Source organism: Vidua chalybeata, chromosome 18 (assembly GCF_026979565.1).
Source record: "Vidua chalybeata isolate OUT-0048 chromosome 18, bVidCha1 merged haplotype, whole genome shotgun sequence".
Classification (NCBI taxonomy): domain Eukaryota; kingdom Metazoa; phylum Chordata; class Aves; order Passeriformes; family Viduidae; genus Vidua; species Vidua chalybeata.
In genome coordinates this window covers 13,022,026-13,045,349 of record NC_071547.1, presented here as the reverse complement: position 1 = coordinate 13,045,349, position 23,324 = coordinate 13,022,026, and the positions used below count along the sequence as shown (strand labels likewise).

The 23,324-nt window shown below is 62.0% G+C and overlaps 4 protein-coding genes across 7 annotated transcripts; 2 read left to right on the top strand and 2 right to left on the bottom strand.

Moving 5' to 3' along the window:
* Positions 1 to 533: 533 nt before the first annotated feature.
* On the top strand, positions 534 to 7,363 carry PES1 (pescadillo ribosomal biogenesis factor 1). The gene is made up of 15 exons (XM_053959286.1): positions 534 to 592; positions 964 to 1,043; positions 1,457 to 1,610; positions 1,684 to 1,793; positions 2,631 to 2,802; positions 2,936 to 3,025; positions 4,210 to 4,326; positions 4,467 to 4,544; positions 4,901 to 4,990; positions 5,132 to 5,262; positions 5,409 to 5,534; positions 5,629 to 5,813; positions 5,899 to 6,062; positions 6,430 to 6,597; positions 6,884 to 7,363. The coding sequence occupies exons 1-15, from the start codon at positions 569 to 571 to the stop codon at positions 6,968 to 6,970; spliced, it is 1,776 nt and encodes a 591-aa protein (XP_053815261.1). The 5' UTR covers positions 534 to 568; the 3' UTR covers positions 6,971 to 7,363.
* Positions 7,364 to 7,459: 96 nt separating this feature from the next.
* Positions 7,460 to 9,722, bottom strand: LOC128797069 (uncharacterized). Its single transcript, XM_053959297.1, has 3 exons — positions 9,202 to 9,722; positions 8,515 to 8,965; positions 7,460 to 7,690 (listed from the first exon to the last, which is right to left on the bottom strand). The coding sequence occupies exons 1-3, from the start codon at positions 9,255 to 9,257 to the stop codon at positions 7,574 to 7,576; spliced, it is 624 nt and encodes a 207-aa protein (XP_053815272.1). The 5' UTR covers positions 9,258 to 9,722; the 3' UTR covers positions 7,460 to 7,573.
* On the top strand, positions 8,652 to 16,493 carry GAL3ST1 (galactose-3-O-sulfotransferase 1). Of its 4 annotated transcripts, none has more exons than XM_053959290.1 (4): positions 8,658 to 8,723; positions 10,396 to 10,620; positions 13,421 to 13,553; positions 14,319 to 16,493. In XM_053959290.1, the coding sequence occupies exons 2-4, from the start codon at positions 10,506 to 10,508 to the stop codon at positions 15,466 to 15,468; spliced, it is 1,398 nt and encodes a 465-aa protein (XP_053815265.1). In that variant the 5' UTR covers positions 8,658 to 8,723; positions 10,396 to 10,505; the 3' UTR covers positions 15,469 to 16,493. The 4 variants fall into 4 exon arrangements, with proteins under 4 accessions (XP_053815268.1, XP_053815265.1, XP_053815267.1 ...); XM_053959291.1 differs by lacking the exon at positions 8,658 to 8,723 and adding an exon at positions 10,052 to 10,070; XM_053959293.1 differs by lacking the exon at positions 10,396 to 10,620 and having other exon boundaries at positions 8,652 to 8,723.
* Positions 16,494 to 20,996: 4,503 nt separating this feature from the next.
* Positions 20,997 to 23,090, bottom strand: MTFP1 (mitochondrial fission process 1). Its single transcript, XM_053959299.1, has 4 exons — positions 22,898 to 23,090; positions 21,795 to 21,922; positions 21,498 to 21,721; positions 20,997 to 21,129 (listed from the first exon to the last, which is right to left on the bottom strand). Exons 1-4 carry the CDS (start codon positions 22,947 to 22,949, stop codon positions 21,054 to 21,056), a joined length of 480 nt encoding a protein of 159 aa, XP_053815274.1. The 5' UTR covers positions 22,950 to 23,090; the 3' UTR covers positions 20,997 to 21,053.
* Positions 23,091 to 23,324: the final 234 nt, after the last annotated feature.

Sequence of the window (23,324 nt, the reverse complement as noted above, 5' to 3'; positions counted from 1 at the left end):
ACCCCGGGCCGGGCCCGCCGCTCCTGCCTCGCTATATCCCAGCATGCCCCGCGCCAGCACCGCCTCGCTATATCCCGGCATGCCCCGCGCCAGCACCGCCTCGCTATATCCCAGCATGCCCCGCGCCAGCACCGCCTCGCTATATCCCAGCATGCCCCGCGCCAGCACCGCCTCGCTATATCCCGGCATGCCCCGCGCCAGCACCGCCTCGCTATATCCCGGCATGCCCCGCGCCAGCATCGCCTCGCTATATCCCGGCATGCCCCGCGCCAGCACCGCCTCGCTATATCCCGGCATGCCCTACGTGGCACCGCAATATCCCAGTGCGCTCTGCGCCTCAGGGCCCCTCCTGCTAGGGCTATGGGCTGCCCGAGGCGCGCCTGACTGAACCGCCGGTGCCGCCGGTCCCGGCCCGGCCGCTCGTTCGCTCTGCCCCCGCTGCTCTCTGTGCCCGCGCCGCGCTCGGTGCCCGCGCTGCTCTCGGTGCCCGCAGGCCCGGCCGCGGGCGCAGGCGCGGCGCGGGCAGCGCGGGGTCCTGCGTGGCGCGGGCGCACGCGGCGGCGGCGCCATGGGCGGGCTGGAGAAGAAGAAGGTACCGGGCCCTTCCCGGGCCCTTCCCGGCCCGCTGCCTCCCCTGCCGCTCCTCCCTCCCCGCTCCCTGCCCTCTCCGTGCCCCCCGGGGTCGCTCCGTGGCTGCTCCCCACGCTCCGGTGCCGGTGCCGCCCCTCCGGCCGTGGCGAGCCCCTGCAGCCCTCCCTGGCAGCGGTGCTCGCTCCCTCTCCCGGTGCCCGGCTCCGCTCCTGCCCCCGCGCTGGCCGCGCCCGGTGCCCCCTGCCAGCCCCCCATGCCCCGGCTCCCGTCTCTCCTCCCTCTCCGCTCCCAGGGCTCCCGGTGGCCCCGGGGCGGTTGCGGGGCTCCCCTCAGCACCCCCGAGCTCCCCCCAACGCCCCCGTCTCTCCCCAGTACGAGCGCGGAGCCGCCACCAACTACATCACCCGGAACCGGGCGCGGAAGAAGCTGCAGCTGAGCCTGCCCGACTTCAGGTGCGTCCCTGGGACCCCCCTGCGCCCCGAGCCCCCCTTGCTGCGAGCCCTCCCGGGCCCCCGAACCGCTGCCCCGCGATTCCCGGTGCCCCTGCGCTCCCCCCGGGACAGCCTCAGCAGCCCGGTCCTGCTCCCCGTTCCTGGGGCCCCTGGAGCGCCCCCAGACCCCGGAACCGCTGAGCTGTGCACACCCACCCCCGGGGGGGGCAGAGGGGCTGGCTCTGTGCTGGGTGTGGGGCGGCCCTGGGACACCCCGAGCTCCTCCCCAAGGGCTGCCCCAAGGGGGCCCTGGAGCCCGGGCCGGCCTTCAGGCTGCCGGGATCGGGGTTCCCCCTCCAAGGGAAGGGCCTGGGCTGTCCCAGGGACACGGGGGAGCCGTGGCCCCCCCGTCCCAGCGCCGTGCCCGTCCCCAGGCGCCTCTGCATCCTCAAGGGCATTTACCCCCACGAGCCCAAGCACAAGAAGAAGGTGAACAAGGGCTCCACCGCCCCCAGGACCTTCTACCTGCTCAAGGACATCAAATTCCTGCTCCATGAGCCCATCGTCAACAAATTCCGGGAGTACAAGGTGATTGTCCCCCCCGAGGGGCCCCGGGGGCCTGGCCTGGGCCGCAGAGCCCCCACGGCCCCTGTCCCCCCAGGTGTTCGTCAGGAAGCTGCGCAAGGCCTACGGGAAGAGCGAGTGGGGCACTGTGGAGAGGCTGAAGGACAACAAACCCACCTACAAACTCGACCACATCGTCAAGGAGAGGTGAGGCTGAGCAGCCAGGGGTTGCAGCATCCAGCCCTGGGGACCTGGAGCTGCTGGAGAGAGTCCAGAGGAATCCATGGAGCTGCTCCAAGGGCTGGAGCCCCTCTGCTCTGGAGCCAGCCTGGGAGAGCTGGGGGTGCTCACCTGGAGAGGAGAAGGCTCCAGGGAGAGCTCAGAGCCCCTTGCAGGGCCTAAAGGGGCTCCAGGAGAGCTGGAGAGGGACTGGGGACAAGGGATGGAGGGACAGGACACAGGGAATGGCTTCCCAGTGCCAGAGGGCAGGGCTGGATGGGAGATTGGGCAGGAATTGTTCCCTGGCAGGGTGGGCAGGCCCTGGCACAGGGTGCCCAGAGCAGCTGTGGCTGCCCCTGGATCCCTGGCAGTGCCCAAGGCCAGGCTGGACACTGGGGCTTGGAGCAGCCTGGGATAATGGAAGATGTCCCTGGGAATCCACCTCATGTGTCATTTGTGGAGTTATTGGTGGAATTTTATGTTTCTGTGTTGGAGAAGAAGGAATGAGAGAGCAGGGAATGCCCAGCTATCCTGGGAGGCTCCAAGAGAACACAGGGAGCTCCCCTGCTCTCCCTGTGGGGTGTTTTCCTCGGAGGGCTGGTGAAGGGTTAACGCTGCCAAGGCTTTGGTGAGTTTGGTGACTGTGAGCAAGGAGGGGACACATTCCTAAATCAGGATATTCCCTGGCTCCCTGGCTCTGCTGGGATGTGCAGGCGGATGCTCCACAGATCCCGTCCTGTTCTCACCCGGGTCTCCCGCAGCCGCAGCAGCTTTTGCAGGACTCTGGGGCTGGGTGTGACCCCCTTGTCCCCCGCCTGGGCACAGGTACCCCACGTTCGTGGACGCCCTGCGGGACCTGGACGATGCCCTGTCCATGTGCTTCCTGTTCTCCACCTTCCCCCGTACGGGCAAGTGCCACGTGCAGACCATCCAGCTGTGCCGGCGCCTGGCCGTGGAGTTCCAGAACTACGTCATCGCCTCCCGCTCCCTGCGCAAGGTGGGCGCCGCCGCGAGCTCTGGGTGTCGGCTCACCCATCCCCCTGGGCTCTGAGGAACCTTCTGCTGCGGGAGGGGGGGACAGGGACACGGCCTTCCCTTCCTCCCGCTGAGCCTGGCCTCTGTCCTGCCAGGTGTTCCTCTCCATCAAGGGCATCTACTACCAGGCAGAGGTGCTGGGGCAGCCCATCACCTGGATCACCCCCTACGCCTTCGCCCACGATGTGAGTACCTGGGGAGAGCCCGGGGGACCCCCCCAGGATCCTTGGGGGTCACCAAGGGGTGAGGGACGGTCCCGTGGGACACAGAGCAGGGGCCTGGCTGCAGAGGCACGTGGGGACACGGCCACCTGTCACCTTGGGATCCCCTGAGGCTACCGGTACCAGGCTCCCCAGTTCCTCGTGTCCTCAAATATTGATGTGTTCCTTTTTCAGCCATTAAAGATTAACCTGGGGGAGCAGAGGGAAGGGATGAGTCAGATGCTGCAGCCTCCCCACAGGAATTCTGCTCCAGGCAGAAGGGCATGGGGATGTCCCCGCTGTGCTGGGACAGCTTCCCCTGAGCCTTGGCAGGAGTTCACAGGCACAGCAGGGCCCTCTCCAGTCTCTCCTGGGACTTCCAGGGCTGGGCAGGGTTGGGTTGAGGTTGTGTGGTTCTGAGTCATAGTACCCTGGGATGTTTTCAGTTGGAAAGGACCTTCAAGCCCATCCAGTGCCACCCCCTGCCCTGGGCAGGGACACCTTCCATTATCCCAGGCTGCTCCCAGCCCTGTCCAACCTGGCCTTGGGCACTGCCAGGGATCCATGGGCAGCCACAGCTGCTCTGGGTACCCTGTGCCAGGGCCTGCCCACCCTGCCAGGGAACAATTCCTGCCCAATATCCCATCCATCCCTTCCCTCTGGAACTGGGAAGCCATTGTCTCTTGTCCAGCTCTGCCCTACCTGCACTCTTCACCTTGAAGAGTTGGGAGTCCCTGGACCAAACCCCAAGGTCCCCATCCATGGTGGGATGAAGTGTTCCATGTATCCAGGCATGGAGGGGTGGCAGCAGGACCCTGGGGGAAGCAGAGACCCTGCCCAGGGTCTGGTGCTGGCTGTGACATCTCTGTGATTGGGGCATGTTTAGGTTGGTTTTCAGGGAAAGGTTCTTCCCCCAGAGGGTGGAAGAACCACCCCAGGGAATGGGCACGGCCCCGAGGCTGCCAGAGCTCCAGGAGCCTTTGGACAGCGCTGCCAGGGATGCCCAGGGTGGGGTTGTTGGGGGTCTGGGCAGGGACAGGGGCTGGGCTGAGTGATCCTGTGGGTCCCTTCCTAAATGGGGATATTATGTGATCCTTCTCCCTGGGGGTGGGCTGGGCCCCTGTGGAGGGGAGTCCTTTATCCCTGTGTCCCATCCCGTGTGCTGGCAGCACCCCACAGACGTGGATTACCGGGTCATGGCCACCTTCACAGAGTTCTACACCACCCTCCTGGGCTTCGTCAACTTCCGCCTCTACCACTCCCTGAACCTGCTGTACCCCCCCAAGGTGAGGCCACCACCCCGGGGTCACTGTCCCACCCACCCTGGGGTGATGGCAGCCCGGATTGGTGGGAGGGAGGGTGGAAATGAGAGATTTGTGGGGTCTCTGTTTTTGGGAGCTGCCTCCTCACCCCTTTTCCTCCCCAGATTGACAGCCAGGCTGAGGATGAGCTGAAGCCTGCAGAGGGCAAGGAGTACGCCATGGATTCAGAGAGCTCCCTGGAGGTGAGGGACACTGCTGGCACTGTGACCCATGGGGACACTGTGGCTTTTGTGTCCTGCCCACGGCCCTCCTGGTGTGGCACAGAAGGACAGAGCCAGATTCCTGCAGGGTGGAAGGGGCTGATCCCAAACTCCCTGTTGCTGTAGGACGGAGCTGGGCTTGGCCTCAGGCACCACCGGCCTCCCCCTGCATGGCCAGGGACCCTCCAGAGTCCCACGCTGGGGACATTGTCCTGGAGGAGGCTGAACTCTGTCCAAGCCCGGGCTCTTCCAGCTTCTTGCTCTGAGAAATCCCCTTCCCCCGTGGGGCTGCCCCTTTTCCCACCCCCTGGATGTGATTCCATGTCCTCTCCCTGCAGAGGCTCTCGGCTCTGAGCGCCAGCCTGGCCCGGGCGGTGGCTCCAGCCCACGAGGACGAGGTGGAGATGGATGAATTCCCAGTGGAGGGGGTAAGACCCTGCTGGGGGGCTCATCCCTGGCCTTGGGGGGTCCTGTCCTGTGCCCAGGCTGGCAGCTTGGGGACAGCTCCTGAGACCCCTCCTTGGCAAGGGCTGTGTGTGGGAGGAGGCTGAGGGCTTTGCTCTGAGCAGGAGACAGCAGAGCTGATGGATGCCAAGAAGAAGGAGCAGGAGGCTCTGGAGAAGCACAAGAAGCTCTTTGAGGGGCTGCGCTTCTTCCTCAACAGGGAGGTGCCCCGGGAGCCGCTGGCCTTCATCATCCGGTGCGTGGTGGGGGCAGGAGACCCTCGGCAGCCCTGGCCTCCCTCTCTGGCAGGACTTCTGGGGCCAGCCCACCCGATGTCCTGTGGGCGAGGTGACCCTGAGGGTCCCGCCTGCCCGTCTGACTCCTCGGTGGCGTTCCCTGCAGGTGCTTTGGTGGCCAGGTGTCCTGGGACAAGTCCCTGTGCATCGGTGCCACCTACGACGCCACCGACCCGTCCATCACCCACCACATCATCGACCGGCCCCGCCTGGACAAGCAGGTGGTTGGCAGGTGGGTGGGGCAGGGGGGCCTTCCCCAGAACAGCCATCCCAGAGCTGTCCCGTGGGCTCCAGAGCCTGAGGTGGGACCCCTCTGCCCTGCCCAGGTACTACCTGCAGCCCCAGTGGGTTTTTGACTCGGTCAACGCCAAGCTGTGCCTGCCCGTGGCGGATTATTTCCCCGGGGCCCTGCTGCCCCCGCACCTCTCGCCCTTCGTGACAGAGAAGGAGGGTGACTACGTCCCTCCCGAGAAGCTGAAGCTGCTGGCCCTGCAGAGGGGAGAGAATCCAGGTGCTGGGAGCCCTTGCAGGAGTTTGGGAGCTGGGCTGCGCCTGCTCTGGAGCATCCCAAGGGTAACGGTGGTGTCTCCTTACAGAGGAAGAGAGTGAAGAGGAAGAGGAAGAAGAAGAGGAGGAAGAGGAAGGTGACAATGACAAAGAAGAGGAAGAAGAGGAAGATGAGTCTGAGAAAGAAGAGGAGATGAAATTACAGAAGATGGAAGAGCAGAAAATGGAAGAGCAGAAGACTCAGAGCAATAAGGTGGGAGCCCATGGAGGCAGCTCTGGTGCTTCTGTCCCTGTTGAGGCGTGTCCCTGTCCTGGGACCACTGGGACATTCAAACTGTCATGGAATGGTTTGGGTTGGGAGGGGCCTTAAAGCTCATCCTGTTCCACCCCTGCCATGGGCAGGGACACCTTCCACTGTCCCAGGTTGCTCCAAGCCCTGTCCAGCCTGGCCTGGAACACTTCCAGGGGTGTTGCTGGCCCCACACTCATGAGCTGCAGCTCCCATCCCTGTCAGGGCTTGGCTGTGGCTCTCCCTGGCCCGCAGTGAAAGGGCTGGGAATGCCTTTCCCTGTGGAAGGAGGGTGGGTTCCTGGTATCCTGAGCTCCCTGGCTCCCCACAGGTGCTTCCTGTGAAGGTGACGGCGGGGAAGGTGCGGGTGGAGGACAAGCAGCGCCTGGAGCAGGAGCAGCAGAGCGAGGAGAAGCGCTTGGCCATCATGATGATGAAGAAGAGGGAGAAGTACCTTTACAAGAAGATCATGTTCGGGAAGAAGCGCAAAATCCGCGAGGTACGGAGACTGGGCCCCTCACCTGCACCCTGGGGCAGGCTCTTCCCAAAGCCGCTCGCTCCTTCCGCTCCTCCCTGTCCCTGGTGAAGGTGCTGAGGTCCCTGCCAGTGTCCCCAGGCTGCCCCAGGCGTGCAGAGCTCCCTGTGTCCCCTCAGGGCTCTCCGTGTCCCACCCCTGATCCCGGTGCTGTGGGGCCCGTCCTCCACATGCAGCTGGAGCTTCGGTGGGACCGAGGGCTTGCAGCCCCATCCTGCTCTGACTGAGGGTCTCGGGGCTCTCTCCCCAGGCCAACAAACTGGCTGAGAAGAGGAAAGCCCACGACGCAGCCCTCAAGGAGCAGAAGAAGAAGAACAAGAAGGCGCGGCAAGCATGACGGGACCGGGGGCTCCTGGATGGTTTTCCGCTGTTGCTTTTGGGTGGAAAACCCTTGGCTTTGCTCCTGGGGCAGAAATGTTGTATTTGAAACGTTTCCCATCTGTAAATACACCTGCTGCTCTGCCTTTCCCTCGCTGCCCTCTGCGGAGTCAGTGTTACAAGGACTGTCCTCTCCATGCCGGTGCCACCTCTGCGTGAGGAAGAGGAGGCCAAGGAGAGCTCTGGGTTGTTCTGTGTGAATGTGTGAATTTGCACAGCCCTGGGTGCTGGAGCCTTCCCCAGGAGCTCCCCGGGGCACAGGAGTGCAGAGCCTGGAGCTGCTTCCCAGTATCCACACAGAAAACCATATTCCCCTGTATTTTTATTTTTAATTAAAGAAGGTGATGCTTTCCTGGTGCTGTTTGTTGTCTGCTCCTTCTGCCTGGGCATGGGGAAGCTCCTCGGGGGGTGATGTGGATGGATGTGGAGATCCATGGCTGGTGCCAGGGTTGCTGATCCTGCTGGATGTGATCCTGACATCAGCAGTTACCTGTCAGTCCTGGGTTTTCCCCCAAAAACACCTTGGAGACGCCACAGCTGGGGACAAGGTGTCTCATGGGCTTTATGGGCACACCTTTGCCCCCAAAAGTGGTGAAGGCTCTGTCTCACTCTCAGGAATTTTTGGAGGATGCCACTGGCACTGCTGTGGGGACACACAGGATCTGGAGAGAAACAGCCCCTGGAAGGGAGGGAGCTCAGACAGGGAACAGCTGGGAACACCCAGCTCAAAGGAATTTCAGATTTAGTTTCTTTTCCTAGATATTTTTTCCCAATTTTTTTTACATTTTGAATTTGTTTTAAGTGCTTTTTTTTCATTTTCTGTTTCCATTCTCCCCCTTTATTTTCCATTTATTTAAATATTTTTTTATTTTTCATTTTTTTCTTTTGTATTTTCCTTTTATTTTTATTCGTTTTTTCATTACTTTGATTTTTCCCCTTCCCTTGTTCCCCACTTTTTCCCCTCCCTTTTTTTTTCCATTTCCCCGCTTTATTTTTGCTTTATTTTTGCTTTTTTTTCTTTTTTTTCTTTTTTTTTCTTTTTTTTTTTCTTTTTTTTTTTCTTTTTCTTTTTTTTTTTTTTTCTTTTTTTTTTTCTCCCATTTCAGAGCGTTGCAAAGCTTTTCCCTTTTCATGTTTTTCTCCTTGCTGTCCCCTCTCCCCAGAGGAGCAGGACCAAGCCCTGGGGCACCCCCAGGGCCAGGGCTCTCCTCAGAGCAGGAGACCCCAAACAGGGCCTCAACCCCCGGGAGCCCCCGGCCCCAAACAAACCAACCCTGGCCCCAAAGCATCCACAGCTCCCAAAACCCTGGCCCCAAACAAACCAACCCTGGCCCCAAAGCATCCACAGCTCCCAAAACCCTGGCCCCAAACAAACCAACCCTGGCCCCAAAGCATCCACAGCTCCCAAAACCCTGGCCCCAAACAAACCAACCCTGGCCCCAAAGCATCCACAGCTCCCAAAACCTCAGCCCCAAACAAACCAGCCCCGGCTCCAGGCCTCACTCCCAAGGCCAGGCCGAGGGCCTGGGCCGGCCGGGCAAGGCCGGTGCTGGTGACCACAGACGGGTCCGGGCCCGGGGCCTCTCCGGCCCATAAGGGCGCGCGTCTGGCCGAGTGTGACCCCTCGGTGTTGCCACCCTCGGCCTCCTCACCCAGTCCCTCAGGATCCACAGCTCCCTCGGGATCCACGGTTCCGGCCAGCAGGGCTTTCAGTGAGTGCTGCTGTATAGCCCCAAATCGCGGGGAGGGGAAGGGACCGGGGTGGGGATGAGGTGGTGGAGCCCTCCTGGCCGCCCCCCGTGGGATGTGGGACATGGTGGATGTGGGGAATGGGGGGTTGCGGCTTCCCGGCTCCGTCACATCCGTCCCCAGGCTGTCAGCATTCCATGGTTGAGCTGCCGCATACCGGCCACTGCTGCTTTTTTCTGGCTGGAAAGCCTTTACAACCCATTCCCTAAAAAATGGAAAACCTGGAAATAGTTTGTGATCCAAAAAACCAAAAACAAACAAACAAACAAACAAAACCTACCAAAAAACAAACAAAAAAACCCACCCAACGTCCCCCCCAAAAAAACAAAAAAAAAAAACCACCAAAACCAAAAACAAAAACACACAATCAAACAAACAAAAAAAACCAACCAACCAAACAAAAAAAAAAAAAAAAAAAAACACACAAAAAAAGAGGGAAACCTGGAATTGGGAGAGGTACCCTGCAGAGAAAGGGTGGGACAGCTCATTGCTCCCATGCCAGCAATTCCACATCAAATCCTGTGACTGTGATCAGTGGTCTTCACCTCTCCTCTTGCAATGATGATGATGATGATGATGATGATGATGATGAAAACTCAGCTGTTATGGCTTTTCCTGATCCCAGAGGGTCGTGCAGGTTACCCTGGTGTGGGAACTGATGAGGTCAGGCAGGATGGGCCAGGGATGAGGCAAGAGCTGCCAGCAAGGTGATGCCCACAAATCCCGTAGGGACAAGCTCTGATCCCCGAACACCTCCAGCAGGGATGGTGAGTCCCAGGCATGGCCAAGGTGGTCACCCCTTGCTTGGGACCCCAAGGCCGACACCACCCCCTTTAGTGACAGAGACTAAGGGCAGCAGGAAGAGCCAAGGCTGCATCCAGGAGCACAGGAGCCCATTTTTCACCCTGCCACATGAAGGGTGACAGACCAGGGACAGGACTGAGCCCTCCTGGCGTGGCCAGGGCACCCTCTGGGCACCCAGTCAGCTGCTGTGATTAGAGGAGGGTGGAAAGGCTGGTGGTACTGTGGTTGTTCCACAGTTGTCACACTAAGGTTGGAGATGCCAGAATATTGTTGTCATTAAGGCCATAAAGCCATGGAAACAGTGGGAGGGAGGAAGGAGGGCGGGGAAGCTGCGGGAGAATGAAGAGGAGCCGATGGTGCGTGGCCAGGGTGCCCCGGGGAGCAGGCGGCTGGGACGGGGTGCGGGAGCCAGCTCCCCAAGCCCGGGTGAGCTCCGGCTGCAGGAGGTGACAGCCGGGCTATGAGCTGTCCTGCGGGACGAGGAGGAGGACGGCGGCTGGCGAGAGGTGAGTGCCACCGCCCAGGGACGGCCATCGTCACCCAGGGCTGTGGGGCCACGCCGGGCTGGTGGCAGGGAGCCGAGGGGCCGGCAGTGGGGCCCGCGGGGACAATGTCCCCGTTGAGGCCGCGGACACAGATGGAGACAAATGTCCCTGTTGTTCGCGGCGCGGGCTGAATGGCTCCTCTGTGCCCCGGCAGTGGGTGGGGGCCGGGTGGCTTGGGGTGGCCGCAGGCACCCAGGGCCGGCCCCGGGGAGCCGGGCAGTGCCCGGCCGCAGCCCCGCGTCCCCCCGCCAGCCGCTCCCACTCCTGTCCCGTTCCCCCTTCCCAGGCCGGCGAGCCAGGGCCGCGATCCTGGTGATGCCATAAACACCGCGGTGCAGTGGGGAGGCTTTGGAAAAGCCGGCATTTGCGGGGAGCTGCCCGGGAAGAGCTTATTCCATGTCGGAGCAGCATCGGCACCCCCGCCCCGTGCCGCCCGCTCCCCTGGCACCCCGGTCAGGAGCACAGGAGAGCAGAGGCACGGCCCAGCACCAGCGGTGCAGGAGAGGAAAAGGTGATGGATACTGGGGGGGTGCTTGGAGGGTGGCAGGATGGTAAGGGGGCAGCAGGATGCTTGTTGGGTCCTTGGGAGGCAGTGGGATGCTGGGGGGGCAGCAGGATGATAAGGAGGTAGTGTGATGCTTGAGGGGGTGTTGGGATGTCTGGAGGGTGTTGGGATGCTGGGGGGGCAGTGGAATGCTCAGGAAGCAGCTCTATGGGGCAGGATGATGAGGGGAATTGTGGGGTACAGAGAGGACAGGGAGGTAGGAAGCAGCATGCCTGTGTGGGATGGGGCCTGTGGAAACAGTGTCCATGGATTGGTGGGATCAGGAGCAAGCAGGTGTATGCACCTTGTGTTTGGCAGGGGCTTGGCCGTAAAAAAATTGACCCTGTAGGGAAAACCCAAAAGCAGATTCTGGGATGCCCCCAGGGAGATGGAGAGCTGCTGGGACACAGAGATGGGGCTGCAGAGCTGCGTGGCCTGGCTTGGCCCGGGGGTACCTCTTGAGGAAATGGTGGGTGCAGCCGTGTTCTCTGGCTGGGCATCTCAGCCGGCTGGCGCCGTGGGCACGCCCCACCCGTGGGAGCCCCAGGAGAACACCCAGCACACCACTTTCTCCTAACGAGCTATTAATAATTAAGCTGCTCACTGAAGGCAAAGTCAATAGAATATTTGGCTGGGAAGTGTTTGCCAGAACCACCCCTGGGAAGCAGGTAGGGTGGAGTGAGGCATCCCCTTGGCATCCCAGAGCTCTGGAATTTGGTGCTGTGTGGTCCTGGGGTCATGGTGGGGTCACGTAGGGATCTATCAGGATCCATTGGGACCCATCCGGACTCACTGGGATCCATTGGGACTCATCAGAGGGGTTCATTGTGCCATTTCACTCGCTCCTGTGGAGTTGGTGCCAGCTTTGCTCCCTCTTGGCAGCACCCACAAAAGTGGGTGTCTCCCAGCCCTCTCAAGGGCCAGTGGCTTTGCCAGGTGGTGCCAGGTGGTGACTGTGATGGAATCACAGCCACCGTGTAAAACTGAACTCCAGCTGCTCCTGGAGCCGTCTGGCATTCCCACACACACGGTGGTTTTGGGATACAGTCAGAGCAACCTGCTCCCCCCGTGGTGACACCGTGCACCCCAACATCCACATGAAAACCACTCGGGAAGAGGCTGGATGCACCAGCCCTGCCTGATCCAGCGGTCCCGGCTCCAGGGGAAATGGGGGGGGGGGGGGGGGGGGGGGGCTGGATGAGCTTTTCGGGTGCCCCAGGTGCTCCTCTCCCAGCTCCCCCGCCGTCCGCGGCGCTGTGCCCAGCACCCGGCCGCAGCCCGGGGCTCCGGTTGCATTTTCCATTCATTATTCATCGAGCTGGAAATCTCGGCAGCACGAGGCGATCCGACCTGGGGGGGCCGGAGCGGGGGAGCGGCGGCAGCAGCGGCACCCCGGGATCGCCGGGCGGCGGTAACCGCGGTGCTGGGTGAGCCGGGAGCCGGGGCGGCTCTGCCGCGGGGGCTGGGGGGGTGGGATGTGCCGGGCTGCGATCCACGGCTCATCGCAGCGGGATTTCATCCCGCCGGCATATCCGCGGGAGCTCTGAGGCTCTGAGGGGGTGATGCGAGGCGGGGGTGGGGGGCCGGGGGTTATTTTTGGGGGTGATACTCAGAGGGAGCGCAGCCAGCCTTGGCCGAGGGATCCCGGAGGATGTGGAGCAGCGGGAGCTGGGGCAGGCAGGCGATGCTGCTCCCGCCGCTAAATGGGGGAGCAGGGAACCGGGGGGGCTCAGGCCACAGCTCGGGGGGGGCTCCCTGGCGCGGAGCTCTGCTGTGGAGGCCTGCGGTCGCGAGTGGCGTGTCCCCGTGTCCCCGTGTCCCCGTGTCTCCGCGTCCCCGCGTCCCCGTGTCCCCGTGTCCTGCCGCAGGGGACGGCCCTGCTGCAATGCGGTGTCACAGTGAGGGTGACCCCGTGTCCCAGGAGGAGGGAGGGGACAGGGATGGGGGCCACGGGGGGAGCGCTGGGGAGGGAGCAGCGGGCACAGGGGCTCTGTGAGCGTGTGTGTGTGTGTGTTTGTGTGTGTGTATGAACACAGCTGATGTGTGTGCACGTTTGGTGTGTGCACCTGTGTGTGTATACGAACACGCATTGAGGTGTGTGCGTCCTGGTGCACACACGAGCACACGAGGGGTCAGGGGTATCTGTGTGTGCCCTGTGTGTGTGTGTGTGTGTGTGTGTGTGTGTGTTGTGTGTTTGGGGGGGGCCGTCCTGTCTGCACCCCTCTGTCCCCAGTTCCGTGTCCCTGGCCCCAGCCCTGGGCCAGCCCGAGCTGCCATGGCCAGAGGGGCCCCCCGAGCCCCCCACTGCTGCTGGCAGGGCTGGAGAGGCTGCACAGGGAGGGCATTGCAGCACCCAAACCATTCCGAGCTGCTGCAACTCCTGCTCTGGCCTGCAGATTCTCCTGGGAAAATGGATCCCAGAGCCCTCAGGGAGCTCCTGCTGGCACTGGTGGTGTCCCAGTGGAGTATGGCCACTCTGTCCCTCAGTTGCCCACTCTGCCCCTGGGCTGTCCATGGCTCCCCTTTCTCCCAGTCCCAGCCCTGCAGCCTCTCCCGCCGTGGGAGTCACTCGGTTTTCCCAGGGCGGGCAAAGGTTGGCGCGGCGGGCAGAGCCGCTGGGGCTGGGCCACAGATGTGCTGTGAATCATGCCAGGCACCAGTGGGATGCTTGCCTGGGAATTGCCATGCCCATTATATGTCCACGTGCCTTGTTGGAGCCACTCACCCCCCAGTCCCTGGCACCAATGTCTCTCCTCTCTGGCTGCAGGTGACCAGGATGCTGTGGCATGGGAAGCCCTGGAGGTCCATGTGCAAGGGGCTGGTCCTGGGACCCTCCTGACCAGCTTCATGTTGCTGCTCTACTCCTACGCCGTCCCCCCACTGCAAGTCAGCGTCACTGAGTGAGTCTGGGGTCCCCATGTGTCCGCCCCGCAGCTCGGCCTCCCTGTTCCACACCAGGAACCCCCAGGTGGAGGTGGGGGACATGGAGATGGCCCTGGGGCTTTCCAGGCCCTGGTGGCTTCACACCAAGATGTCCCCTTCCTGCTGGAGGCTGCAACTCCCAGCAGGGCTAGGGACACCGTAGGGCACTCAGTGCTCCTGGGTGGAAAGGGGAGGGGAAGGGGAGAGAGGGGAGAGGAGAGGACTCGAGTCTCGGGTTCTTTCACTGCCAGAGCTCCACAGCACGCAGCTCCTGGCCGTGCTGCCTGTCATCAAATTAATCTCCAAGCTTGTAAACAAGGTCCACGTGCCTCATAAGCCCGGTGCTGTTGGATGATATCCTCATCAAGGATCAGTTTGGCAAGTTCATTACAGGTGTCCAAAGTCACTCGACTCTGGGCTTTGCTTACTGCCTCGGGCAGCTCAGATAACATCCCTTGTGTCCTCACATGTTCCTCCAGGGCCCAGCTCTCATACCCATAAAAATGTTATCAGCTCCTCTCCATGGACTTGTGGCCACGGAGAGCTCCCCTTTTTGACATCACCTCCACCAGGACCACCATGGCCATGCCCAAGGAGACCCCCTGCTCTATTTCCATTTCCAGCACCTATTCCCAGGTCCAGAACCCACTCCCAGATCCAGCTCCACCAGCACAGAATATCCCTAAACCTTCAAAGTGCCAATGCCACTCTCACCACGGCGCTCCACCTCTTCTCTCACCCAGGATCCCCGTCCCCTTCTCCTGCTCCTCCCACCTGTCCCCCGTCCAGGCTCCGTCCCCACCCAATGGCACGGGCAGCGCCTCGGGGTGGAGCTGCCGGCCCAAGCTCAACGTCATGTTCATGAAGACCCACAAGACCGCCAGCAGCACCATCCTCAACATCCTCTTCCGCTTTGGGGAGAAGCATCGCCTGAAATTCGCCTTCCCCAACGGCCGCAACGACTTCTACTACCCGTCCTTCTTCGAGCGCAGCCAGGTGCAGCACTACCGGCCCGGGGTGTGCTTCAACATCATCTGCAACCACATGCGCTTCCACTACGAGGAGGTGCGCAAGCTCCTGCCGCCCGACACCACCTTCGTGACGGTGCTGCGGGACCCCGCGTACCTCTTCGAGTCCTCCTTCCACTACTTCGGGCCCGTCATCCCCCTCACCTGGAAGATCACGGGTGAGGATAAGCTGGATGAGTTCCTCCGGGACCCCCAGCACTACTACGACCCCAACGGGTTCAACGCTCACTACCTCCAAAACCTCCTGTTCTTCGACTTTGGCTACGACAGCAGCATGGACGCCAACAGCCCGCTGGTGGAGGAGCACATCCAGGAGATCGACCGCCGCTTCCACCTCGTCATGTTGCTCGAGTACTTTGATGAGTCGCTGGTGCTGCTCAAGGACCTGCTGTGCTGGCAGCTGGAGGATGTCCTCTACTTCAAGCTCAACGCCCGCAAGGGCTCCACGGTGTCCCGGCTGACCCCTGAGCTGTACGAGCAGGCGACCGCCTGGAACCTCATCGACGCCAAGCTCTACCGCTACTTCAATGCCACCTTTTGGCGCAAGGTGGAGGCCTACGGGAGGGAGAGGATGGCCAGGGACGTGGCTGAGCTGCAGAGGGAGAACAAGAAGATGACCAGCATCTGCATCGACGGGGGACACGCCGTGGATGCCAGCGCTATCCAGGAGTCCTCCATGCAGCCCTGGCAGCCCTTGGGGGAGAAGACCATCCTGGGGTACAACTTGAAGAAGAAGATCAGCAAGAAGCACCAGAAGCTGTGCCGCAAGATGCTGACGCCCGAAATCCAGTACCTGACTGACCTGGGGGCCAACCTCTGGATCACCAAGCTATGGAGCTACGTGCGGGACTTCCTCAAGTGGTAGGGGCTGGCAGGTGCTCCGCTTCCCTGGGGAAGAACCAGGTGCTTTCGTTTTTGTTACTCATGGTTCTCTTGGTTTGGAACTGGCTGGAGGCTCTGGAGCCCAGGAACTTTTGGGGGGACCCTCCATCACCTTCCTGCAGAGCCCCAGCTTGGGCAGGAGAGCAGAGACTGCCTCCATCAGCAGGGTCAAGGACTGGGGGCTCAGGGGTGGTGTTTTCCTGCAGGATCCTCTTCTTCCTTCCCCACGGAAAAGCTGGAGGAGGGATTTGTGAAGGATGTGGCCTTGTCACAGCGAGAGCAGCATGCATCACCAGGTTGCTGGGTGCAGGCAGGGATGTGCTGGGACAGCAGTGGTAGAGGGTCTCCCTTGCCCGGGGTGGGCAGAGATGCCCACAGGGACCCCAACCCTCCAGGCACTCCTCAAATCAACCTACTGAGCCCTGGCTTTGAGGTGTGGGAATGTCAGAACCTGCTGCACTGCCTCAGCCCATGGGTGTGATGAGTGCCGCATGTTCTCAGCCCACCCACAGCCATCACTCCATGCCAGGCTATGACCCGGAGCCATTTGGAGATTGGAAAACCCATCCCAAAAGCCTCCACCTTTATCAACAGGTCCCCGTGGCAAAGGGCACACCCTCACTGCCCCCCATCATCCCAGTTAGAGGAGCCCGTGGACCTGGTCCCCACAGGGACCAACAAAAGGCCAGCAGGGTCTGGTGACAACTGGTGTGGGGAGGAGATGGGAGCAGGTGCAGTGGGACTGTCCCTGTGATGCCACCTGGGGCACGGTGGGGATGCTGAGGGCAGGGGCCATCCCCAGTCCCCACCCTGCCTTGGGGACAAACCTCGTGCATCCCAGCTGGGCTGGATGACACTGGTGACACCACGTCCCACTGAGAGTAGCCCTGGCTGGGCACAGAGGTGGCACCTGTGGCTGAGCCACCCTCCAGCAAAGGGACCCCCTTGTCCCCCCCACCTGTGTTCAGCTCCTTCTGTAAAGACCAGAAATAAAAAAACAATTTACTTTTGTAATATAATTGTATATTTGGTAGTTTTGGATGTAAGGATGGTCTAGCTGGTCTCCAGCCATCTCCTCCTTCTCTGGGATGGGATGGATGGGGTGAGTATGTTCTTACAGACACAGTAGGATGCTCAGCCAGTCCCTGCTCCTTCTGGGAGCTCCCCAGGGTCCTGGCACCATTGTCCCCATCAATCCTGGGGGTGGAGGGCCCCATGCCCCCAGGCAGTGCTGAGGAATGAGACCCTCAGTGCGAGTGGGGTGCCAGGGTCTGTCCCTGCTGGATGCTGGGGGACATCCTCATGGTGTGCAGGTGCCCCCAGGAAGGTCTGCTGGCTTCACAGGGACAGCAGAGCCATGGGACCAGCCATCACTGGTGACACAAACCACTCGTGCCACCATGTTCCAGCTCTGCTGCTGGTGGGGGGCACCCCGTTTCAGGGGTGGCCACAGGACTTGCACTGGGACTTCTCCACGCTCCCTCTGCGCCCAGGCCACCAGGTCAGCCCACTCAGAGGAGGCCTGTGGTGGGGTGTTGGGGCTGTGATGGGGACACCTGCAACAGGCAGGACCCAGGGACACAAGCACTGCACCAGGTCTCTGTCCTGGCTGTGACGGAGCTGCTGCTCCCAGGTGGTGTTCCTCTCCAGCAGAGCTGGAAGCAGAGCTGTGATGGGACAAGGAAGGGAGCTGGGGACGGGGACTGGGACTCTCTGGTGGGACCAGGATCAGCCATGGGATCCTGACAATGGTGGGGTCAAAACTGTGGTGGGTTAAGAACCTTGAGGTGGGACCAGGGACATCCAAGGGACCAAGGCTGAGTGATGGGACCAGGCCATGGTGAACTGGGATCAGGGAAAATTGGCTGGGTCAGGACCATGTGCAGGAGTAAAAGGACATGGTGGGAGCAGCACCATGCACAGGACCAGGAATAATTGGTGGGGATGGGACCTTGTGGTGGGAGCTGCACCTTCCTGAGGACCAGGACCACAACAATGACATGAGAGGCCCACACCTGGGAACAGGACTGATTGGCACATATGGGACCAGGACTAACTGGTGGGTACGGGATCATGCTCAGGACCACCTGCAGGACCAGTCTGAGTGGTGGCACTGGGACTGTGGGATAGAATGGGGACTGGAAGATGGGCACAGGCTCTTGTGGTGGGACTGGGAAGGTGTGAGGGATGGGACCAGCCCCAGGTGTGGGGCTGCCAATGGCTGCAGAGACCAAGCAAAGCCCCCAACCCCATCAGTGCCAGCTGGGACCCATTGACACCCAGCCCCATGTCCTTAAAGACCCCCAGCTGGTGGGGTGGGGACGCTGCTCACTGGGGATGGAGCTGTGCTTGTTGGTGATGGTGTGTGGGGTTGTGCTGGAGGTGGCAGGTGAGTGGGGCTGGGATCCCCCTTCATTCCTCCCACTGGTTGTCCTGGGGGAGGTGGGTGGTGGGTGTCCCTTGCTTTGCCCAGTGCTGGTTCCAGATGGTCACCTGGGGGCTGGCCCGGGCTGGAGAAGCCTTCCTAAAATGATCCCAAGCTCTGAGGGTTGGGGCAAGGGGCTGCCAGGAGCTCCCCTGAGGTCCCAGAAGGGCTGGTGGGTCCTGGCTGGGTCTGTGGCTGCTGACAGTGGTGTCCCACCCCATGAGCAGCTCCTGGTCTGTCCCCAGCCCTGGTCAGGGTCACGGTGCTGGGAATGCTCCTGGTGAATTCCTGTAGTGCAGGTGAGTTCCTCCTGGGGTGGGGCTGGGGACAGAGGAGCCCCTGATGTGCTCCTAGGTGCTCTCCCTGCCTTTGTGCTGCTGCCACCTGTCCCAAACAAGTCCTAGGGACACCTGAGGACCTGGATGTCCCTGCTGTGTCTGGGACATGCTACTGCTGGCTCAGCCCTCCTCTTTCAGGGACCACCATGGCTGCAGTTGCCTCAGAGTCCCCTGGTCACACGGTGACAGCTCCAGTGATGTCCTCAGGCATGGGGACAGGGAGGGTTCCTGCTCACCCCCACTCTGAGGAGCCCGTCATGAACTTCACCTTGAGGCTCCTGTATGGTGAGTGCTCTGGGAATGCTGCAGGAAAACACTGGGGGGGTGAGACCATGGGATGGGTCCAGCCAAGACCCCTGGGCTCAACCAGCAGCAGTCAGTGCCTTCTCCTGGCTGGCCCCAGCACCAGGACCACCAGGAAAGGTGGCTGTCCCTGCAGGAACTCCCCCCTGACCTTGTGGAGGGTTTGAGATGTTCCCAACCCTGTGCCTGATACCACAATGGGGTTTGGGGTCAGCTCTGCCCCTGATGGGTGATATGGTCCCTCTCAGCTCCATGGGGGGGTCCAGGAAGGTGCTGTAGATCTGAGAGCAGGAAAGGCAGGCCTGGGGGCTGGGCTCTGAAAGGGGGAAGCTGCAGGGACGGTGGTCTGGGATGTCTGGTGCCCCTGCCTCTGGTGGGATAGGTTTAACCCATACCTCTCAGAGGACTCCAGTGCCACTCCAGAGAAGCTGCCAGTGCTCAGCTCTGGCTCTATGATCCACCTGGAAGCCAGTGTCCACTTCAGTCCCAGCATCTCCATGAAGATCCACGTGGATCAGTGCTACTGGACCACCATGGAGCAGCCAGGACACTCCAGGAGAGTCTTCATGGTGGTGAACAGCCATGGGTCAGTGCTGGTGGGGCAGGAAGTAGGGGCTCCTTCTCCAGCCACCCTTGGGTCCTGCAGGACCTCCTGATGGAAAGGGATGCCCAGGGCCTGGAGACAGCCCTGGAATGTCCTGTGTCACTCTCCTGCCACAGGTGCCTGCACGGGGAGAAGCTGGGGAACGTGTCTGTCCAGCACCAGAGAGGGGGGTCTGTCCTCCAGCTCTCCATCCTGGCCCCTACGCTGGAGGGTGAGCCTGAGGAAGAGCAGGTGAGGTGGGGATGATGCCCTTGGTGGTGGGATGGAGATCCCAGGGAGGGGGATGACCTGGGTGTCCCAAAACATTGTTCATCCTGAGACATGGTGCTCCTGCTGGGGTGGCCTCAGCCCCACAAGGTCGTGTGGAAGGAGAGCAGGGTCCCTGAGAAGGATGTGGTGTCTCAGCAGGTCTACGTGCACTGCCTGCTGATGGCATGGGGACAAGGACGTGCCACCAGGTCCTGCTTCTACGGCCACACCACGGCCAGGTACACTGGGTGTCCGGGGACACAAGAACCCCATGGGTGTGTTGGGGGCAGAACTCCCTTCTGGGTAGACCAAATCACCCCACTGTAGTCTGGATGTTACCTCTTCAATTCAATGGTAGCTGGTGGCATTGCCAAAGGTCCCAGCTCCCCCGTGCTGCGGAGGTGTTGTGGAGGTGCTTGGAGACATCTCCTCTGGGGTGGCACCATGTGGGTCTTGTGGTGGAGTCTGGGGACCCCTAGAGCCACCCCCCTCCCCCACTTCTGTCCTCTCCTCTCCCAGCTGGCACAACGCAGAGGACCCTGTCCGGAGTACCCCATGCCACTGCTGTGACACCGGTTGTCCTGCTGCTGCCGCCCTCCATGGAGATGTGCCAGGTACCAGGGGTGGGACAGGGTGGCCCCAGGTTGTTTTGGGGTCTTGGGAGAGCTCCTGGACCTGGGCTGGACTGCACTGGACATATCGTCCCACAGCATTCCCAGGAAAGGGGACACTCCACCGGGAGACAGTTGGACCAGTGCTGGTGCGGAAGGAGAAGCTGCCATGGTATGAAGGTGAGGGACACTCCAACCCTGGCCCATGTCCCCAAAACCCCCACCCCTTGTGCTGAACCCCCTTCTGACCCCTAGGTGTGTTTTTTGCCATTCCCAGCACAGTGCTGGACGGTGAAGAGGTTCCTGCTGGCTGGGCTGGCCCTGGTGGGCAGTGCCATGCTGGGGGGCTGCTGGGGCTGGCCCTGAGCACCTGGCGCCTGGGCAGACCCCGGTGGGGACAGCAGCCACCGAGGCAGAGGTGTCCCTTCCAGGTTGAGGTGCAGAGCGTGGTGGAAGCCCTGGTCCTCAGGGAGACTGAGAAACAGGGCAAGACGGGACCAGAGTCTCTTTCTCAACAATAAATGTGGTTTTGCTTTCTCTAAAGCTTCTCCTGGTTGGTAGCGTGTGGATGCCACCGAGGGACGGAGATGTGCCCCTACACTGGCAAGCCACTTCTCCAGGTTCCTGTGGCTTCCAGGTGTTGTGGCACTGTCCCAGCCTGGGGTGCTGGAGATGGTGGCTCCTGGCTGGGTGGATTTCATGTCCTTGGAGACCATGGACATGGTGACAGCTCCTTGGGGACAGTCCCCAGGCTGTCCCATGAGGCTGTGGAGATGGTGGGGACAGCAGGGCTGCTCTGGGCAGGCAGAGACCCCCTCTCCCAGGTGGAGACCCTGAGGGATTGGGACCAACCCAGACCCATGTGTCCCCCAGGTGAGGACATGGCCTGGCTGTGGTGGCACCTCAGCATCACCCATCAGGGGTCATGTTTGAAATGGTTTATTAGGACCAGTGTGGGGCAGGGTGGCCACTCTGGGGGTCACAGTAGGTGGGTCACAGCAGCATGCCTCAGTTTCCCCAGAGTGTGCAGGGTGGTGCTCAGTGGGACGTGGGGGGTTCTCCTGGTGTCCTGTAAAGCTTGCGGAGGCTGGAATCCATCAGGAAATCCACAGTCCTGCAGCAGGAGAGGGCATCAGCGGGGTCTTGGGGTGTGTCTGGGGCAGTGGATCTGATGTGGAATGGGTGGGACTGTCCTTAATATCCCCTGAGACACGAGCGCCACCCAAACCAGGTTTAGTACAGCCTCACTGTGCTAATCCCGGCTCAGCTCCGGATAATCCCTATCCTGGCAGGGACATGTCCTGGCTGGACCCCAGCAAAGCCCCTCTGGAGTGGAGACATCCTGTCACCACCCTCTGCTCCCAGCCCCAAGCCCATCCTGGGACCGGTCTCCAAGGAGACAAATGTGCTCCATCCCTCTGGGCTGTGGGGATGGGGTGCCGGCACCCACCTGTCCCCCAGCCCCAGGGGTGTCCCCGTTACCTGTCGATGGGGGTGATGATGAGGGGGATGGCAGCCAGCCCCAGGGCAGTGGTGGTCCAGCGGCGCACGGGCAGGGGCCAGCGGGTCAGGGAGCCCAGCAGGGCCAGCGAGGCGGCGCAGAGCCGGTTGATGGTGAAGCCGGGGATGGCCACCGAGGCCAGGCTCTGCCACACAAAGGTGTCCACCACGGCCATCCCCACGCGTGTGGGGTCCTGCGCGTGGGCCTGGGGGATCACAGGGGTCAGTGGAAGGGCAGGGATGGAGAGGCTGGGGGGGTGAGGAGGGAGTGGCACTCACGGTGGCGGCTTTCCGACCCTTGTCGATGGCGTCGGCGGTCACGTAGGCAGTGGCCACGCCGTAACTGGCCCACACCACCGGCACTGGCACCAGTGGGCGGAAGGACTCGCCCACCTCGTTGGCATAACCTGAGGGGATGGTAGGGTCAGGGACCGACACCCTGCAGGGTGTCCCAATGTCACTGGATGGATGTTGCACAGGGGGTGTTTGGAGTGCCTGCGTCTCCTTGGACCCACTGCACCAGGACAGCTGGGCTGGGGGTGACCGCTGCCAGGGCTGGTGTCTGTGACTGCCCAGTGCTAGTGACAGTGCCCACTTCTGGTATCTGTACCTATTCCCAGTGCCTGGCAGGAACCAGTAACTGCTCCTGGTATCCAGTGTCCGTGCACGGTGCTGGTGGATGGTGCCACTAGCCAGTGACAGTGACAGGTACCTGGTGCTGGCGTGCAGTGCTGTTACCCTGTGTGCTGTGCCATGCCAGGGCCTGCTGTGTGGTACCAGAACCCCATATCAGTGCCCAGTACTTGGTGCTGGGTGTTGGTGCCCAGAACCACGGAGCCAGTGCACTGTGGTACCAGTGCTGGGTGTCAGTGCCCAGTACCCGGGCAGTGCAGTGCGTGGTGCCCGGTACCCAACACCGTGTCTGGGGTCACGTCCCTAACGCAGGGCCGGCTGTCAGTGCCTGGCTCCTGCTGTGGTGCCTGATGCTGGTGCCCGGTACCAGTGTCCAGTGTGTCAATGCCCAGTCTCCGGTGTCGGTACCCTGCGACAGGGGTTGGTGCCCGGTATCACCGCCCCGTTTGCGCAGCCGGTACCCGATGTCAGTGCCCAGGTCCGGGTGGTGCTATTTGATGTTAGTGCTCAATGTCAATGCCCAGGTCCCCGTGCCCGTACCCGGTGTCAGCGCCCGGTGCTGCTACGCGGTACCCGATGTCAGTACCCGGTTCCCGGTGCCAGTGCTCTGTACTCAATGTCAGCGCCCGCTTCCCGGTGTCAGAGCTCAATGTCAGTGCCCGGTGCGGGTACCCCCTTCCCGGTGTCAGTGCTTAGTGTCAGTGCCCGGTTCCCGGGCTCGGTGCCCGGTGCCGGTTCCCGGTGCTCACCCAGGTATCGGACCCACGTGTCCCGGTACAGGTCGGGCTCCTCCGGCCCCATGGCGCGCGCCACCGCTCCCGCTGCATGCCCCGCCCCCGATGCCGCGTCATAGCCACGCCCATTCAAGCCTTATTTGCATGACCCCGCCCCTCGGGGCCGCGCATGTGACCCCGCGGCCTTGCGTCACCGGCGGCCACGGGGGCGGGGCTGGAGCGGGGGCGGAGGGGGCAATGGTGGGGCTGGGGGGGCAGCTGTGGGGATACCTGTGAGGCTGGGGGGGCAGCTGTGGGGCTAAGGGGATAGCTCTGGGGCTGGGGCTGGGGACAGCTGTGGGGACAGCTGTGGGGCTAAGGGGATAGCTGTGGGGCTGGGGCTGGGGGACAGCTGTGAGGCTGGGGGGACAGCTGTGGGGCTGGGGACAGCTGTGGGGCTAAG

What these genes read in the sequence shown, in the direction of transcription:
- PES1 (XM_053959286.1), top strand. Translation starts at nt 569, where the DNA reads ATGGGCGGGCTGGAGAAGAAGAAG. An exon ending in CTGAGCCTGCCCGACTTCAG is followed by an intron (nt 1,044 to 1,456) that starts GTGCGTCCCTGG and finishes GCCCGTCCCCAG; the next exon opens with GCGCCTCTGCATCCTCAAGG. An exon ending in CCTCCCGCTCCCTGCGCAAG is followed by an intron (nt 2,803 to 2,935) that starts GTGGGCGCCGCC and finishes CTGTCCTGCCAG; the next exon opens with GTGTTCCTCTCCATCAAGGG.
- LOC128797069 (XM_053959297.1), bottom strand. Translation starts at nt 9,257, where the DNA reads ATGGGAGCAATGAGCTGTCCCACCCTTTCTCTGCAGGGTACCTCTCCC. An exon ending in GGTACCTCTCCCAATTCCAG is followed by an intron (nt 8,966 to 9,201) that starts GTTTCCCTCTTT and finishes TCCATTTTTTAG; the next exon opens with GGAATGGGTTGTAAAGGCTT. An exon ending in CCCTCGGCCTGGCCTTGGGA is followed by an intron (nt 7,691 to 8,514) that starts GTGAGGCCTGGA and finishes CCTCCCTTCCAG; the next exon opens with GGGCTGTTTCTCTCCAGATC.
- GAL3ST1 (XM_053959290.1), top strand. Translation starts at nt 10,506, where the DNA reads ATGTCGGAGCAGCATCGGCACCCCCGCCCCGTGCCGCCCGCTCCCCTG. An exon ending in GCGGTGCAGGAGAGGAAAAG is followed by an intron (nt 10,621 to 13,420) that starts GTGATGGATACT and finishes CTCTGGCTGCAG; the next exon opens with GTGACCAGGATGCTGTGGCA. An exon ending in CTGCAAGTCAGCGTCACTGA is followed by an intron (nt 13,554 to 14,318) that starts GTGAGTCTGGGG and finishes TCTCTCACCCAG; the next exon opens with GATCCCCGTCCCCTTCTCCT.
- MTFP1 (XM_053959299.1), bottom strand. Translation starts at nt 22,949, where the DNA reads ATGGGGCCGGAGGAGCCCGACCTGTACCGGGACACGTGGGTCCGATAC. An exon ending in CACGTGGGTCCGATACCTGG is followed by an intron (nt 21,923 to 22,897) that starts GTGAGCACCGGG and finishes CCATCCCCTCAG; the next exon opens with GTTATGCCAACGAGGTGGGC. An exon ending in AGGGTCGGAAAGCCGCCACC is followed by an intron (nt 21,722 to 21,794) that starts GTGAGTGCCACT and finishes GTGATCCCCCAG; the next exon opens with GCCCACGCGCAGGACCCCAC.